At 38.3% G+C, this 20079-nt stretch overlaps 1 protein-coding gene across 1 annotated transcript in view; it reads right to left on the minus strand.

Annotated features, from left to right (window-relative positions):
• Positions 1-20079, minus strand: part of LOC122686763 (ATP-binding cassette sub-family C member 4-like) — a 201940-nt gene that overhangs the window by 15625 nt on the left and 166236 nt on the right. Inside the window, 1 exon segment of the mRNA XM_043892002.1 lies at positions 16166-16255. Within this exon segment, the coding sequence (XP_043747937.1) occupies positions 16166-16255 (90 nt within the window).

Here is a 20079-nt window from a genome sequence, read left to right on the forward strand (position 1 = left end):
TCTTACATGTACAGTCAAGTGATGGGGAGAGCTCTTTCCAATTAGTGTTCACTGAGAAAGATGGTGTAAGCAGTTTTTGGCAGGAAAAAGTTCTCTGCAGGTGGTTCCTCTGTTTTATCACTAACCTTAAATCAGGCACCCCCCATGCTCTACTCATCTCTGATGCTAGCACATTTTTCTAACTTTTTGGTCACATGATACTTTCCTTAACTTGTTGGTTCCTTCCATAGATCAAAGAAGTAGGAATACAGAACAAGTAATTAACAGATGACCAGATCTCTTCCCTAGCTTCCCCTTCAGTAGTCTCCCTAACAAACTGTGTGAACAAGATAACATCTTTAAAAGACCCCAAGAATTTCACAAGCCTGCACACAAACCTGTAAACAGTGGAGGATGGCAAAGACTTTGACCCTCATCTCAATGATTAACTGGGATTACTTTTCTTTTTTCTTAATTAATTTATTTATTATTTTACTTTACAATATTGTATTGGTTTTGTCATACGTTGACTTGAATCCTCCATGGGTGTACATGTGTTCCCCATCCTGATCCCCCCTCCCACGCCCCTCCCCATCCCATCCCTCTGGGTCATCCCAGTGCACCAGCCCTGAGCACCCTGTCTCATGCATCGAACCTGGACTGGCGATTCATTTCACATATGATAATTTACATGTTTCAATGCCATTCTCCCATATCATCCCGCCCTCACCCTCTCCCACAGAGTCCAAAAGACTGTTCAATTAAAACTAACTTTCCTTTCTACCAACATTAGTCACTCTTTCAAGTATTGATTTTTGAGTGGTGAACAGCTGGAACTGTTTAGGTAACAATGGTAGAGTCAACTCAGGACAGAAAAATCCCAGGGTCCCTCATTCCTGCCACTTAAAATCCACCAGAAGCTCCACTAAGGGATTAGTTAAGGAAGTTTTTCAAAAAATGAAGCTATTTCTCCCAGTGTGGTCTAAACAAAAAGTTGAAAAGTATCTTCATGGTTGAGTCATGTTTCCCAAAGTACATTCTGCATAGGAGCTATTACAATAAAGGGGGACATTTTCTTTTTAATTATGGTAAGAAGTACGGTTCTCTAAAGATTCTATTTATCAGCATTTTTCCCTTTTGGAAAATCTAAAGGTTTTTAAAAAACAAATTCAAACAAGACACAGTGCACCTCATACATTAGTGAACCTGGGGCTTATTTTGGCAATGGTTATTTCCCAAGTTTAATCTAATAACCACTGGACCAATCAAGTGCATTTTATTCAATGTTGTAAATGTTTTGCAGTGAATGAAAACTTTGGAAAAACAGGACACAACATAACATCCTATTCCTCCCAGACTATGGGTATAGGTGGTGTTTATATTAATCTATCTTCATAAAGTTCTAAGCATAAGATCTAAAAAAACCAAACTTAACTGCCAAAAATAATCTGAAACTACATTGGATGGCAGGGATCTATTCAATGAATATCTTTTTTGAGAAATATTATACAGCAAGAACCAAACTCAGGATATACTTGAAGTTAAAGAACAAAAGGTAAATATACTTCAAATTAAGAGTTTAACAGGCTTCTGGTTCAAGATGGTGGAGTAGAAGGACGTGGGCTCATCTCCTGTGAGAACACCAAAATTGCAACTAGCCGTTGAACAACCATCAACAGGTCACTGGAACCCACCAAAAAAAGATGCCTCCTATCCAAAGACAAAGAATAAGTCATAGCAAGATGGTAGGAGGAGCACAATCATGATCAGATCAAATACCATACTCACTGGGTGGGTGACTGATAGACTGGACAATAACAATATCAAAGAAGTTTTCAAACTATTGTAAAGGTTCTGAACCCCATATCAGATTTCTCAGCCTGGGGATTTGATAAAGGGGCTAGGAATCCCCTGGGAATCTGGTCTTTAAGGTCAGTGGAATTTGATTATAGGCCTTCCAGAGGACTGGGGGAAAAAAGAGACTCCAGTCTTGGAGGGCACAAACAAAATTTGGGGCATACCGAGACCCAGAGGAGAGGAGCAGTAACCCAGCACGAGACTGAGCAAAAACTACCTGCTAGTGTTAGAGGGCTTTGTGTGCGGGCATGCGTCAGCAGGGACTCACCACAGGGACGGGCTCACTGGAAGGTCCCCCTTGGTGTAAACCCTCTTGGAGGTCACTATTAACCTCCTAGCATAGAGCCCAAAGAACCCAAGGCTGAGTAGCCTCAGGCTAAACAACTACCAGGGAGGGAGTACAACCCCACCCATCATCAAATAATTGGATTAAAGCTTTACTGAGTATGGCCCTGACCACCAGAGCAAGACCCAGTTTTTCACATGCCAGTCCCTCACATCAAGAAGTTACACAAGCCTCTTAGCCTCTTCCATCAGAGGGCAGACAGAAAAAGAAAAAAAAAAAAAAAGGACAGTCTTATAGCAGCTAAAACAAAAATCATATTATATAAAGTCAATCATGATGCAAAAACAGAAAGTTACATCCCAGATGAAGGGACAGATAAAATTCCAGAAAAACAACTAAATGAAGTGGAGATAGGCAATCTTCCAGAAAAAGAATTCAGAATGATAATGAAGATGATCCAGGATCTCAGGAAAAGAATGGAAGCAAAGACTGAGAAAATGAAAGCAATGTTTACCAAAGACCTAGAAGAACTAAAGAACAAATAAACAGAGATTAATAATACACTAGAAGGAATTCATAACAGAATAACTGAGGCAGAAGAAAGGATAAGTAACCTGGAAAACAGAATGATGGATATCACTGCCCCAGAAGAGAATATAGAGAAAAGAATGAAAAGAAATGAAGACAATGTAAGAGACCTCTGGGACAACATTAAAGGCACCAACATTTGCATTATAGGAGTCCCAGAATGAGAAGACTTCTTGACTTCCCTGGTGGTTCAGATGGTAAAGTGTCTGCCTGCAATGTGGGAAACCCAGGTTCGATCCCTGGGTCAGGAAGATCCCCTGGAGAAGGAAATGGCAACCCACTCCAGTACTCTTGCCAGGAAAATCTCATGGATAGAGGAGCCTGGTAGGTTACAGTCCATGGGGTCGCAATGAGTCAGACACAACTGAGCAACTTCACTTTCACTTTTCAGAAGGAGAAGAGAGAGAGAAAGACCTGAGAAAATATTTGAAGAAATAATAGCTGAAAACTTCTCAAACATGGGAAAGGAAATAGTCGACCAAGTTCAGGAAGCACAGAGAGTCCCAGGAAGGATAAACCCAAGGAGGGACACACCGAGACACATAGTAATCAAACTGACAAAAATTAAAGACAGAGATAAAATATTAAAAGCAACAAGGGAAAAACAACAAATAACATACAAGGGAACTCCCATCAGGCTATCAGCTGATTTCTCAACAGAACTCTATAAGCCAGAAGGGAATGGCATGATATATCTAAAGTGATAAAAGGGAAGAATCTAAAACCAAGGATACTCTACCCAGCAAGACTCTCCCTCAGATTTGATGGAGAAATCAAAAGCTTTCCAGACAAGAAAAAATTCAGAGAATTCATCACTAACAAACTAGCTTTACAACAAATGCTAAAGGAACTTCTGTAGGCAGGAAACACAAGAGAAGGAAAAGTACACAAAATAAGCCCAAAACAATTAAGAAAATGGTGATAGGGTCATATATATTGATAATTACCTTAAATATAAATGGATTAACTGTACCACCCAAAAGACATAAACTGGCTGAGAAGATGAGAACATGTGTATGAATGCACTTGCACTTACCATGTCACTCTGCTTGATCCCCCAAACTGTATGTAATTATTATATATTGTTAAGTTCATCATGTCTCAATATGGCTTACAATTGTAATTATCTTTTATTTTTGTCTGGCTATTGATTGTGAAAACTGATAAACATCTTTTACTATTCTGATTATGTAACTATTACTCAATACCATTGCATCATGATTGGTCAACAGAAAAATAATAGAACTTTGTACCACCAAAACTAGGATCTAATAAAAAAACACCTGTAATCAGTTTTTAAAATCCAGATGCATATCAGAATTATCTTGGAATATTTTGAAAAATACATATGCTCAGGTACGGTTTTTTTTTTTTCTTTAGAGCCCCATATGTTTCTAATGAGAAGCCATGTTTAAAAACAGTTGGATTATATCATGATCTTTTGCTTATCTAGTTTGTTTCACTTTTTCTATTTCATATTCAGTCCTCCCATTTCATTTAGTTTATATTCTCCAATTTCTCCATCACTTTTTTTTTTATGTTCTTTCTCAAGTTTTTATCAGGTATAGTACAAAAGCTTTTGTATACATATACACAAATATGTATACATGTATTTTAGAAAACTTATAAATTTTTGCCTATCTAAAAAATTATGACATTTTGATTCCACTTCTTTGACTTAGCATAAATAGAATGCTAGATTTCTAATTAAAAAATAGATATACAACAAGCAACAAAGGTTTACTGTACAGGATAGGGAACTATAGTCAATATGTTGCAATAACCTATGATAGAAAATGATTTCAAAAATAATATATGTGTATTTGTATAACTGAAATGGTAGTTTAGTTGTTAAGTCATGTGAGACTCTTGCGACCCCATGGGCTGTAGCCTGCGAGGCTCCTCTGTCCATGGAATTCTCCAGGGAAGAATACTGGAGTGGGTTGCCATTTCCTTCTCCAGGGGATCTTCCTGGCCCAGGAATCAAACGCGGGTCTTCTGCATTACAGGCAGATTCTTTACCAACTGAGTGACAAGGGAAGATCCAAACCACTTCACTATTTCTGCCTTGAGAACCCCATGAACAGTATGAAAAGGCAAAAAGATAGGGCAATGAAAGATGAACTCCCCAGGTCAGTGGGTGCCAAATATGCTACTGGAGATCAGTGGAGAAATAACTCCAGAAAGAATGAAGAGATAGAGCCAAAGCAACACAACACCCAGTTTTGCATATGACTGGTGATAGAAGCAAGGTCCAATTTTGTAAAGAGTAATACTGCATAGGAACCTGGAATATTAGGTCCATGAATCAAGGCAAATTGGAAGTGATCAAACAGGAGTTGGCAAGAGTGAATGTCGACATTTTGGAATCAGCAAACTAAAATGGACTGGAATGGGTGAATTTAACTCAGATGACCATTATATCTACTACTGTGGGCAAGAATGCCTTCAAAGAAATGGAGTAGCCATCATAGTCAACAAAAGAGTCTGAAATGCAGTACTTGGATGCAATCTCAAAAATGACAGAATGATCTCTGTTCATTTCCAAGGCAAACCATTCAATATCACAGTAATCCAAGTCTATGCCCTGACCAGTAATGCTGAAGAAGCTGAAGTTGAATGGCTCTAAGAAGACCTACAAGATCTTCTAGAATTAACACCCAAAAAAGATGACCTTTTCATTATAGGGGACTGGAATGCAAAAGTAGGAAGTCAAGAAACACCTGGAGTGACAGGCAAATTTGGCCTTGGAGTACAGAATGAAGCAGGGCAAAGGCTAATAGAGTTCTGCCAAGAGAATACAAACACCTTCTTCCAACAACACAAGAGAAGACTCTATACATGGACTTCACCAAATGATCAACACCGAAATCAGATTAACTATATTCTTTGCAGCCAAAGATGAAGAAGCTCTATACAGTCAGCAAAAACAAGAAAGGAAGCTGACTGTGGCACTGATCATGAACTCCCTTTTGCTAAATTCAGACTTAAACTGAAGAAAGTAGGGAAAACCACTGGACCATTCAGGTATGACCTAAATCAAATCCCTTATGACTATACAGTGGAAGTGAGAAATAGATTTAAGGGACTAGATCTGATAGACAGAGTGTCTGATGAACTATGGATGGAGGTTTGTGATACTGTATAGCAGACAGGGAATCAAGACCATCCCCAAGAAAAAGAAATGCAAAAAGGCAAAATGGCTGTCTGAGGAGGCATTACAAATAGCTGTGAAAAGAAGAGAAGTGAAAAGCAAAGGAGAAAAGGAAAGCTGTACCTACTGGAATGCAGAGTTCCAAAGAATAGCAAGGAGAGATAAGAAAGCCTTCCTCAGTGATCAGTGCAAGAAAGAGGAAAACAATAGAATGGGAAAGACTAGAGATCTCTTCAAGAAAATTAGAGATACCAAGGGGACATTTCATGCAAAGATGGGCTCAATAAAGGAGAGAAATGGTATGGACCTAACAAAAACATCAGATATTAAGAAGAGGTGGCAAGAATACACAGAAGAACTGTACAAAAAAGATCTTCACGACACAGATAATCATGATGGTGTGATCACTCACCTAGAGCCAGATATCCTGGAAGGTGAAGTCAAGGGGGCCTTAGAAAGCATCGCTACGAACAAAACTGGTAGAGGTGATGGAATTCCAGTTGAGCTATTTCAAATCCTAAAAGATGATGCTGTGAAAGTGCTGCACTCAATACGTCAGCAAATTTGGAAAACTCAGCAATGGACACAGAACTGGAAAAGGTCAGTTTTCATTACAATCGCAAAGAAAGGCAATGCCAAAGAATGTTCAAACTACCACACAAGTGCACTCATCTCACACACTAGAAAAGTAATGCTCAAAATTCTCCAAGCCAGGCTTCAACAATACATGAACCATGAACTTCCAGATGTTCAAGCTGGTTTTAGAAAAGGCAGAGGAACCAGAGATCAAATTGTCAACATTCACTGGATCATTGAGAAAGCAAGAGAGTTCCAGAAAAACATCTATTTCTGCTTTATTGACTATGCCAAAGCCTTTGACTGTGTGGAATACAATAAACTGTGGAAAATTCTTCAAGAGATGGGAATACCACACCACCTGACCTGCCTCTTGAGAAACCTATATGCAGGTCATGAAGCATCAGTTACAACTGGACATGGAACAACAGACTGGTTCCAAACAGGAAAAGGAGCACATAAAGGCAGTATATTGTCACCCTGCTTATTTAACTTATATGCAGAGTACATCTTGAGAAAATCTGGGCTGGAGGAAGCCCAAGCTGGAATCCAGGTTACCGGGAGAAATATCAATAACCTCAGATATGCAGATGACACCACCCTTATGGCAGAAAGTGAAGAAGAACTAAAGAGCCTCTTGATGAAAGTGAAAGAGGAGAGTGAAAAAGTTGGCTTAAAGCTCAACATTCAGAAAACTAAGATCATGGCATCTGGTCCCATCACTTCATGGCAAATAGATGGAGAAACAGTGGCAGACTTAATATTTGGACTCCAAAATCACTACAGATGGTGACTGCAGCCATGAAATGAAAAGATGCTTACTCCTCTGAAGGAAAGTTATGACCAACCTAGACAGCATATTAAAAAGCAGAGACATTACTTTGCCAACAAAGGTCTGTGTAGTTAAGGCTATGGTTTTTCCAGTAGTCATGTATGGATGTGAGAGTTGAACTATAAAGAAAGCTGAGCACCAAATAATTGATGCTTTCCAACTGTGGTGTTGGAGAAGACTCTTGAGAGCTCCTTGGACAGCAAGGAGATACAACCAGTTTATCCTAAAGAAATCTGTCCAGAATGTTAATTGGAAGGACTGATGTTGAAGCTGAAACTCCAATACTTTGGCCACCTGATGCGAAGAGCTGACTCATTTGAAAAGACCCTATTGCTGGGAAAGATTGAAGGCAGGAGGAGAAGCGGATGACAGAGGATAAGATGTTTGAATGGCATCATCACCTCAATGGACATGAGTTTGAGTAAACTCTGTGAGTTGGTGATGGACAGGGAGTTCCTGCGTGCTGCAGTCCTTGGGTTCGTAAGAGTCGGACATGACTGAGCGACTGAACTGAACTGATTTGTATAACTGAAACACCTTGCTGTGCACCTGTAACATTGTAAGTCAACTATACTTCAATAAAATATATTAGAAAAAAAATTTTTTTTAAGAGTTTAACAGAATTGATTAGTGATGGCCAATAAGCAGAGATACTGAATTACAATGTCAAGTAACAAAATACCAAGGTTGAATGGGTCACGTTTTAGTGGTATCCTATATGCTGGAGCACTTCTGTGAATGTAATCCTGAATTGTGCTCCTTATGAAGTCCAATCCAAAGAAACAGGAATTCTGAGTGAGAATTAAATATGGTACTGGTATTTAGCAATAGCATTAAAGGTACACAAAATCTAAAGGGTAAAATTTGAATTGTGATACATATGGTTGTACTGAAAATTACAAATTGGAAAACATCAGCTTAGTCACCCACCCCCATTACAAGAAAGAGAACTTGCTAAGTAATCTTTCTCTGAAATATATTCATAAATCTGCACCAGGTGATGGGACTGATCAAAACTGTGACAGCAGCAAGGCTGTTCCCACTTTTCCCTCTGAGTTGACTTTGGTAATCCTTGTATATGTAAAATGGTCTTTCTTAAGACTGATGTCCTAACTTTGAAGAAATAATCCTATACTTGCTTCTGACTCAGGTGACATCTTGTCATTAATTTGTCTTTTTACTTTCCTTCAGGTTGTCCATATCAGCCTGATGAAGAATAAGAATTGTAAGGCGAAAATGTTTTCCAGAAACCACTGTTTCCTGAGACTCTGTCTTCATTTATGAATCAGGATGGTTATGACAATGATATGAATATGAAGGCCCTTTGTAGTGTAATCATATAATAAATTTATAATTATTAGAATAAAAAATATAATAGAGGCATTAGACAATAATACTGAGAAATTACAATTTAAAAACTATTGTTTCTTGGAAGAAAAGTTATGACAAATCTAGTGAAAAAAGAAAGTGAAAGTCACTCAGTGTTGTTTAACTCTTTGGGACTCCATGGACTGTAGCCTTCCAGGTTCCTCTGTCCATGGGATTTCCCAGGCAAGAATATTGGAATCAGTAAACAGTCGCTTCTCCAGGGGACCTTCCCAAACCAGGGATTGAACCCGTCTCCTGTACTAAAGGAAGATTCTTTACCATCCTAGCCACCAGGAAAGCCCATGACAAACCTAGACAGCATATTAAAAAGCAGAGACATCACTTTGCCAACAAAGGTCTATATAGTCAAATATGGTTTTTCCAGTAGTCATAGATGGATGTGAGAGCTGGACCATAAAAAAGGCTGACCATCGAAGAATTGATGCTTTCAAATGGTGGTGCTGGAGAAGACTCTTGAGAGTCTCTGGGACTGCAAGGAGATCAAACCAGTCAATCCGAAAGGAAACCAACCCTGAATATTCACTGGAGGGATAGATGCTGAAGTTCCAGTACTTTGGCCACCTGTTGGAAAGAGCTGATTCATTAGAAAAGACCATGATTCTGGGAAAGATCAAGGGCAACAGAAGTGGGCAGCAGAGAAGGAGATGGTTAGATACCATCACTGATTCAGAGGACTGAGTTTGAGCAAACTCTGGGAAACAGTGAAGGACAGGGAAGTCTGGCATGCTATAGTTTACAGGGGTCACAAAGAGTCAAGCACAACTTAGTGACTGAACAACTGGAGAATCTGAAAACATGATATTCCTATTGAATTTCTTGAGTAAGAGAACAGTATAATGTTACATAGGAGAATGTCCTTCTTACAAGATACATGTTTATGTATTTAGGATGAGTTTCAAACTTTAATGAAAATTCTGAAACTTTCAAAAATTCAGCAAAATATAGGTTGTATAAGAAAGAAAGTAAATATGGAAACATTAACAACTGGTGAATCTAAGTGTGTTCATCATACTATCCCTTCCATGTTCCTGTGATTTGAAAAATTTAAAACAAAAGAATTGGGGTCTTGAAGCCAGACAGTCTAAGTGCTGCCTGGCCTGCAACTGAGCAACTTGCTGAACTTTATCTTAGCTTCCAGAACTCTAAAATACAATTATAATGTTGTAATAATAAAGGTGTCTACTATTAATAACATTGTTAGTGTAAAATGTGAGTCGGTATAATTTACAACAGTGCTTGATACAAAGAGGTCAACAGATACTGTCCATTATTAATAACACTATCAGGTAGGCCCTCTTCATGTTCTGGTTTACTTTCCTCCTTTATATGTATCTGTATTGAAACTTTATTACAGGACTTCCTTGACAGTAAGTGTTTAAGAATCTGCCTACCAATACAGGAGACATGGGTTTAATCCCTGGTCTGGGAAGATTCCGTAAGCCATGGGGCAACTAGGCCTGTGCACAGCTACTGAGCCCATGCTCTAGAGCCCACAAGTTGCAACTACTGAGCCCATGCACTGTAACTACTGAAGCCTACACACTCTAGAGCCCATGCTCTGCAACAAGAGAAGCCACCACAGTGAGAAGCTTGTGTATCCCAACTAGAGAGAAAGCCCACACATAACAACAGAGATCCAGTGAAGCAAAAAATAAATAAACAAAAAATTAAAAACAAACAAACTTAAGAAACTTTATTACATATGCATTGGCTTGTTTTTCATTTTCTTCATAAGAATATAAACTCTAAAAGGGTAGAGATTTTGTCTCGTCTGATGACTGTGACAACCCCAGAATCTGCAACACTGCCTCTGTAAAAAACTCTCAAAAGATATTTGCGGGCTGTAGGAATAAAACCACAAGTGAATCTGATCTTGTGACATATCTGTTCCTATAAATTAGAAAATAAACCCAAAGAGATAGATAATTTATATATAATTTTCTTATTAAATGTCATTCTAAAAGAAATGTATTCCTTATAACAATTAACTGGCACCAGATATCATAATATAACACTTTAAACTATGGAAAACACTTAAAAATTATAATTGAAGGGAAATGGAGCAAATAATACTATTCAACACTATGCATCCCAGTAGAGAATACTTCAGATCATTTTTGAGCTTGGGAAAATAATAAACTACAACAAAACTGAAAATAATAAACTGAACTTACAAGTTCATAACATTTCTATCACAAACGTTTTCAAAGTAACCTACTGCATGTACCAACCAGGTGCCAATACCTCTCACAGGAGGTCAACATAGATGTCAGGTGGTTTCCATATTTTGTAGAACCTTCTCACTTCTCAAAAAGAAAGGCTGGTGTGGGCAGGAAGGAGACAGGGAAATGCAAGCAACAGATGGGGAAGAGCTTTTACTAGAGCAGGATCAGCAGGAAAGGATGTCAAGGGGGAGCCCGTTCACCTAATACAAGGCCCAGGAGGTGGACATGTAACCTGTCTCCACCACAAGGACTGAACCACGTGGTTCCTGATGCACAGGCTGCTGATACCCAGGTTTCTGTATCTCGGTTTCCTGTGTGATGAGATCTATTTGTGTCCAACAGAGACACTATCAATATTGAACCTTTAACTACATGCTTTCTTCCCAGTTTTGGACAGATCATACTCTTATGCATAATTCCATATCCCAGTTACCTAAGCTCTTTTACTTCTGTTTTAACAGAAGCAACACATCGATGATTCATTTCCAGTTTTATCTACTGTGATCCTTTAAGGTTTGAGGGATAAAGTGCTTCATCTTCAAGAACTATTCATGTTGTATTGTTAAAGCTGCCCTTGCTTTTTAGGGGCCATAATTGGCACTAATTTATGATTATTTTTCTTCAGTTTACCATAAAACCATCAGTTTTTTAGAACATGTGAAAAGTATTTTCAGAAAAAAAAAAAAAAAGTATTTTTCCTTGAAAAATAACCAAGGTGAGATAGGCGCATCCATGGGACTACCTCCCTTCTGAATGTCCATCTCAGTCAAGGGAGAAGGAGAAAGAAAAGCATTTTTTCCTTTTAATTGAAGTTCTTAAAGAGGAAAACACAGTGGCTTTTACTCACTTTCAGGCCAATTCTATGAGTTTGGGTTCACATTATCAGTTTGACATCATATATAAACCAACGACTGGGGTTGGTGTCATCCCTTACTCTGTTTCTCTAGGAAATATTTCTTTATGACATCTGTATGCTTTACAATGAAAGCTTTGGTTGTTGTTGTTGTTCAGTCGCTCAGTCATGTCCAACTCTTTGTGACCCCATGAACTGCAGCATGTCAGGCTTCCCTGTCCTCCACCATCTTCCAAAGCTTGCTCAAACTCATGTCCATTGAGTCGGTGATGCCGTGTAACCATCTCATCCTCTGTTGTCCCCTTCTCCTCCTGCCTTCAATATTTCTCAGCATTAGGGTCTTTTCTAATGAGCTGGATCCTTGTATCAGGTGGCCAAAGTATTGGATCTTCAACATTAGAATCAGTTATTCCAATAAATATTCAGGATTGATTTTCTTTAGTATTGACTGGTTTGATCTCCTTGCTGTCAAAGGGACTCTCAAGAGTCTCCTCCAACACTATAGTTCAAAAGTATAATTTCCTCAGTGTTCAGCTTTCTTTACAGTCCAGCTCTCACATCCATACGTGACTACTGGAAAAACCATAGCTTTTACTAGATGGACCTTTGTTGGCAAAGTAATATCTCTTCTTTTTAATATGCTGTCTAGGTTGGTCATAGCTTTTCTTCCAAGGAGCAAGCATCTTTTAATTTCATGGCTACAGTCACCATCCACAATGATTTTGGATCCCAAGAAAATAAAGTCTGTCACTATTTCCATTGTTTCCCCATCTATTTGCCATGAGGTGATGGGACGGGATGCCATGATCTTAGTTTTTTTAATGTTGAGTTTTAAGCCATCTTTGTTACTCCCCTCTTTCACTTTCATTAAGAGGCTTTTTAGTTCCTCTTCACTTTCTGCCATATGGCTGGTGCCATCTGCATATCTGAGGTTATTGATAGTTCTCCCAGCAATCTTGATTCCATCTTGTGCTTCATTCAGCCTGACATTTCACATGATGTACTCTGCATATACATTAAATAAGCAAGGTGACAATATACAGCCTTGATGTACTACTTTGCCAATTTGGAACTAGTCCATTGCTCCATGTCCACTTCTAACTGTTGCTTCTTGACATGCATACATGTTTCTCAGGAGGCAGGTAAGGTGGTCTGGCATTCCCATCTCTTGAAGAATTTTTCCACAGTTTGTTGTGATCCACACAGTCAAATGCTTTAGTGTAGTCAATAAGACAGAAGTAGATGTTTTTCTGGAATTCTCTTGCTTTTACAATGATACAACAGATGTTGGCAATTTGATCTCTGGTACCTCTGCCTTTTCTTTTTTTTTAAATTTATTTATTTTATTTTTTTCCCAATTATTTTTATTAGTTGGAGGCTGATTACTTTACAATATTGTAGTGGCTTTTGCCATACATTGACATGAATCAGCCATGGATTTACATGAGTTCCCCATCCTGAACCCCCCTCCTACCTCCCTCCCCATCCCATCCCTCTGGGTCATTCCAGTGCACCAGCCCCGAGCACTTGTCTCATGCATCCAACCAAGAACTTCCAAATGTTCAAACTTGATTTAGAAAAGGCAGACGTGCTGGTGCTGTTCTCTCAGAACCTCTACCTTTTCTAAATCAAGTTTGAACAATTGGAAGTTCTTGGTTCACATACTGTTGAAGCCTAGCTTGCAGAATATTTAGCATTACTTTGAAAAGAGTGTGCTGTGCAGTAGTTTGAACATCTGGCAGGTATTCTAAAAATTAGGATACTAAATCTTTCATTGAAAAACACACAAAAATCACAAACAATTTCTGCAGAAACAATAATGAGATGATTTCTCACTAAGACATATTATTAAAGTAACAGGGTCAGTTCCAAAAGGAATACAGAGAAACCAAACACTACACTTTGTGAAATAAACTCATGTTTCTTTCTTTTTACAGAAAATTCCAAATGTAGGTTAAATAAAGATAGATCTTAGTATCATTTACCACTTCCACCACCTCATTGTTTTTAGAATTGAAAGGCTACTAGATTTTAATATTGGTTTCTACCGATGAACCAAGGGGGAAACAATGGAAACAGTGACAGACTTTATTTGCTTGGGCTCCAAAATCACTGCAGATGGTGATTGCAGCCATGAAATTAAAGGACGCTTGCTCCTTGGAAGAAAAGCTATGACCAACCTAGAGAGCATATTAAAAAGCAGAGACATTACTTTGCCAACAAAGGTCCATTTAGTCAAAGCTATGGTTTTTCCAGGAGTCATGTATGGATGTGAGAGTTGGACTATAAAGAAAACTGAGAGCTGAAGAATTGATGCTTTTGAACTGTGGTGTTAGAGAAGATTCTTGAGTCCCTTGGACTGCAAGGAGATCAAACCAGTCAATTGTAAAGGAAATCAATCCTGACTATTCATTGGAAAGACTGGTACTAAAATTGAAGCTCCAATGCTTTGGCCACCTGATGCGAAGAATTGAGTCATTTGAAAAGACCCTGATGCTAGGAAAGATTGAAGGCAGGAAGAGAAGGGGATGACAGAGGACAAGATAGTTATATGGCATCACTGACTTGATGGACATGAGTTTGAGCAAGCTCTGGGAGTTGGTGATGGACAGGGAAGTCTGGCATGCTGCAGTCCATGGGGTCGCAAAGAGTCAGATGCGACTGAGCAACTAAACCGAACTGAACAGATGAATTAAGTATAAGCTAGAACCAAGGTCTAAGATAGCTTTTAACAGGTTTTTTCCTCCCAATTAATATTTCTTCACTGTCCATGGAACAATGTGCTCTCAAATTCTAGAGTAATTTTACTACCTGAGCACCTGTGAAGACAGATCTCATGTTTGGAAAGAAAGAGGAAAATAAGTTATCAATATTTACAGTTGTTTTTTTTTTTTTTAAAGTGTGTGACAATTTTGCCATTGATTTTACAGTATGAGTTTAAGAGTAGTGAATCATCCTATCTTTCTTTATATTTTATGGTTAACTATTCTCCCCTTGTCTTCTCTTCTAGAATTTCACTATAGACTCATAAGCTTAAATTAAATCAGAGGTGCACTTCTTTTTGGGCAAGAGGAGGTGAAGCAATTGGTCCAGTTTAGGAAAATAAAACCCCCACATTTGCTGGAAAGCAGGGTGGGTGTGTAAAGACTCAGTGCTGATACCCTTCAGAAACCAGAATCACTGGCAGGATATTGTCAGACCTCCAAATCTACTTGCTCCCAGTAAAATCTCATCTATATATTACAAATTTCAGAGCTGTCCCTGGATGTGTCAGTCGCTCAGTCATGTCCAACTCTGTACAACCCCATGGATGGCAGCCCACCAGCCTCCTCTGTCCATGGGATTCTTCAGGCAAGAATACTGGGATGGGTTGCCATTCCCTTCTCCAGGGTATCCCTGGAAGGGTGACAGTAAATAACAAAATGTCACAATTCAGAACAACAAGAGTATAAGCAATTGGTCACTGGAATGTATGCAAAAAAATAAAAATAAAACCCACACACAAAAATGCAATTCTTTTTAAAGAAGTAAACCACACTTCTCTGAAATGAAGATTAATCAGACATTTAGTACCCATTTATAAGGGCTTACTTTTTAAAAGCAAAAGACTAGGCTAGATCTTATGAGAAATTCAAAGTCTGTCTATGGTTTAGAGGTCTGGATACAGTTTCTGCCATCATTAGCTTAACATCAATTTTCAGAACTAGAGCAAATACACAAAATTATCAGTATTAGAATATACAAACCAGCAGTACCTTAACAGTCAAAATTCTTTTCATGCAATGGTGAGGAAATTCAAAGAAGCGTTCCAAAGGGAAATAATACACAAATATAACATCTTTCAAAAATGAACTTATCCCTAAAAAACTTAGCAAGAGGTCCAGGGTTCTGTTACCAGTATTCACTCTGAAGCAGTATAATGACATGACTGCCAATAATTATTATCACGTTCCAATTGCATAATTTAACTTTATAAACACTTCCGTATGAAATTTCACAGCATCTTAATAGTATGATCTCATTTTTCTTTCAGTTAATATTGAAAAACTATTACTGTCTCCACTTAGTAGATGTTCCCTAAGACCAAAGGAATAAACCAAACATTGTAGGGTAATGAGGGTATTAGGTCACTAGTAGAATTTGAACCCACAGTTTTAATGTCTAGTTTAGTGCACTACTAAAGACAAGTTAGTGTGTCTAGTTGCTTTGGGTTATGGGAAAAGCTAAAATGAAAGCATGAGGGATTATCTTGTTGGTTTTTATCATAATCAATATGCACATTTTAAGGTCACTGATGTCATCAGTGTTTTCCTAGGAGGTAAACAAAGTCAGTTAAACTGATAAGCTCCCCTTAGTTATCTGTAGTGCTACAAATGTACACACAGAGATACTGAGGCTAACAAATGAATTACTTTTAATAAATTACCTTTTCTAAGGCATTCCACAGTTCTTTATCCATATGTTCATTAAAAGGATCCAGATTGTTCCTCATTGTTCCCGTGAATAGAACAGGTTCCTAAACAGCCCAAAATAGTAAATGTTATTAGATAGCTTCTTTTCACTTAATTCTAATGCTTACAGAACAGAATTAAAGTATAAAAAAATCAAAATTCACTGTAATCATTAATAACAAGGTTGCAAATATCTGCTTACAAAACAGTATCTCTCAAATAACTTTTCATTGTACAAAGTATACTCAAAAAATCCTCTGGACCACTGGGCACTAAAAAGAAAGTTCTAAAGTATATCATCTTAAGAAAAAATTGAAGACAAAAAAGGAAGATTTGACTTTTTCATAAAAATACCTTCCTGGTAATATTTGCTTAATCAAAGAAGAACAAGGCTATAATTATTTCAGAAGCTTTAATCAAAAGAGCTAGATAAATTGTCAAACCTGCTGTGATACTGGGAAATACCAACAGCATGATTAGTTGATGTTTGTGCCTCAAAGTAAAACACTAAATATTTTCACATTTGCACTGAAGAATACAGAGTAGGCTATTTCCTCCATGGGTGAAACAGTCTTCCAGGAACTGGAATCTCTCCACATGTGCACATGGAACATCTGCACATGTGCAAAGAGAATGTCAGCTCCTGGGACCTGCAGCACCTCTGTCCCTGGAGAAATCGCCTCTGATCCTGCACCAGCTGGTCCCCATATTCTCTCACCTGTCCATCAGGGTGACCTGTGTCATAGAACATCATGACTACCTCCAAGGTCAGGATGACCTGAAACCCACTGTGACATGAACCATAATAAAATTATTTTAATTTAAATAATTCTTCCTATTTATCTGTTACAGGAGGAGCCACAAGTAATTTACTATGGAAATATATTCCTCCTCCAGGGTTTCAAGAGACAATCTTGTGCATAAGCTCATGTAGATCATTTCAGTTTCTTCTGGGAGGCTTCAGTAATCCAGACCATGAGATTATGGGCAGCAGAGAAGAGCCCGATTGGCTCCATGCAGTGAAGAGGGTAGTACGAGGGGATGCACACATGTGGGAACAAGAGGAGACCTGACTCCTCCCCAGGTACCCAAGAACAACTCAGGGAATCACCAGCCACAAATCCCTCCTGGCCTTGAGGCTGGACTGTTCCTCCTTACTTCACAAAACTTGAGAAGAAAGATGAAGAAGAAAGACATTTCTTTCCCCTATCCCCCAAGAAGAGTGACACTCAAAGCGTCTACTGTATCTTCTTTCACTGTTGTCTCAGTTCCAAGCCTGGTGAGACAGAAATGAATGCAGAAACACACAATGTGCCACCAAAAAGGATGCATCCCTAGGCAAAATCCAAAGTTAAAAAGATAAAGAGAGCATTATCTGCACAACGTTGATTAAGTGGCTGATACACACCAAAAGCAATGAAAATCACTGGTCATACAATATTTCAAAATGATTACCAAATTGACTAAAAATATTCAAGGACCCAAATTTAAGGTCTCCCTTAAAACTACTGAATGTAGGGTCAAAGACTGTTTAGATAAATACCTATGCATCATAAGAATTTCTGGTCAGGAGAATAACCATCTTACTTCAGATTTTGAAGAAAAACAACAATGAAATGTCTTCAATTCAGTTCAGTTTAGTCGCTCAGTCATGTCCAACTCTTTGCAATCCCATGAACTGCAGCACACTGGGCCTCCCTGTCCATCACCAACTCCCGGAGTCCACCCAAACCCATGTCCACTGAGTCAGTGATGCCATCCAACCATCTCACCCTTTGTCGTCCCCTTCTCCTCCTGCCCTCAATCTTTCCCAGCATCAGGGTATTTTCCAATGAGTCAGCTCTTCACATCAGGTGACCAAAATATTGGAGTTTCGGCTTCAACATCAGTCCTTGCAATGAACACCCAGGACTGATCTTTAGGATGGACTGGTTGGATCTCCTTGCAGTCCAAGGGACTCTCAAGAGTCTCCTCCAACACCACAGTTCAAAAGCATCAATTTTTCTGCACTCAGCTTTCTTTATAGTCCAACTCTCACATCTATACATGGCCACTGGAAAAACCATAGCCTTGACTAGACGGACCTTTGTTGGCAAAGTAATGTCTCTGCTTTTTAATATGCTGTCTAGGTGGAATTAACTTTTCTTTCAAGGAGTAAGCATCTTTGAATTTCATGGCTGCAATCACCATCTGCAGTGATTTTGGAGCCCTCAGAAATAAAGTCCGCCACTCTTTCCACTGTTTCCCCATCTATTTGCCATGAAGTGATGGGATAGGATGCCATGATCTTAGTTTGCTGAATTTTGAGCTTTAAGCTAACTTTTTCACTCTTCTCTTTCACTTTCATCAAGAAGCTCTTTAGTTCTTCTTCACTTTCTGCCATAAGGATGATGTCATCTGCATACCTGAGGTTATTGATATTTCTCCCAGCAATCTTGATTCCAGCTTGTGCTTCCTCCAGCCCAGCGTTTCTCAGGATGTACTCTGCATATAAGTTAAATAAGCAGGGTGACAATATACAGCCTTGATGTACTCCTTTTCCTATTTGGAACCAGTCTGTTGTTCATCACCTAAGCTAATTTGTGAAAAAAAATAATTCTTTTTAAAGGTGGAACTTTCTTCAATCATTAAGCCATCATTAGCATGTTTGGGAACAGCAATTTTTGTGGCTCAGGAGAACAGGCACAGGGACCTCATTTAAAGTTCAATCACTGATTTCATAGTCAGGGTCTCTCTACTGTCATCTTCATTACCTTCTTCTCTTCAGAAACTCCTTGAAGCAGATGAAGCCTGCCAAAGTCTCAGACACTAAAATGGGATTCTTTGCTAAGAGAGAAGTCCTCAGCTTTTGAAGCCCTGTCTAATGCTTAGGGCTGCTTCATGCTGAGCCTTAAACAGCCCTCAGACACTCTATAGGCCTTAAGGAGGTTTTGCTAATTACCACCGAACCACAGCTGATTGTTATGGAAAGAAAAAAAAGTTGAAGCATTTACCACTGCTATAAGGGTCCACACTTAAGTCTACCCTGTCAGTCTAAATGAATATATTTGATGATTATGCATATTTATTTAGCAGTATTACATGGAATAATATAGTTTAGTTAATAAGAATATTTCTGTCATGACATGTCAAATATATATTTCAAAATCAGTAAAATTAATGAAAACTTGTTGAATGAAAAGAATAGTTTATTAAAACATTAACTGGGTTGAAGCTATATTTTTTGTTTAAACATTGTCTGTTTAAATATGGCAATGTGTTTTATGCATGGTGTTCATTTCAATTTCTACTCATTCTACTTTCATCCACTTGCCAAGTAAGACACCATTATATCATCTCCAAAGGGTAGTAAACATGTTCACAGTAGACACATACTGCAAGGGCAGATAAGGGTCAAGTTACTGGTCATTTCTGATAAATATTATTTCAAGTATCACCTCCAAGTAATGACACATATAAAGTAATCTCTGAAGTAAGTGTTGTACACTTCAGTGTAGAGATTGACAGTAGCACATACAACCAGCACATAAATATACACTAAATTTATTGGCAAATGTATATTTTTTCTGAAGGTACAAAATGATGCCTCATTTAATAAGAGCTAGCTGGCATGGTACAGACAGAAAAATAAATGTCTCTGTTTAACGTAGCATTTTAAATGGAGCACTGGTTTTAAGCCTGTTTTTCATCACAGCTTGAAGGTTTTTATTTTAAATTTTAATCCTTTATGCCATATTCAGTAGTAATTTTTCCTTCGTTACTTAACATAATACAAATTCATATTAGGCATATGACTCAAAAATATCCATTCTGAATCAGAGCATTGAGTGCAGTAAATTGATAATCCCTTAACTTCAAAACTGAAAATTGTGGTCATACTAGACCTTCT

Source organism: Cervus elaphus, chromosome 30 (assembly GCF_910594005.1).
Source record: "Cervus elaphus chromosome 30, mCerEla1.1, whole genome shotgun sequence".
Classification (NCBI taxonomy): domain Eukaryota; kingdom Metazoa; phylum Chordata; class Mammalia; order Artiodactyla; family Cervidae; genus Cervus; species Cervus elaphus.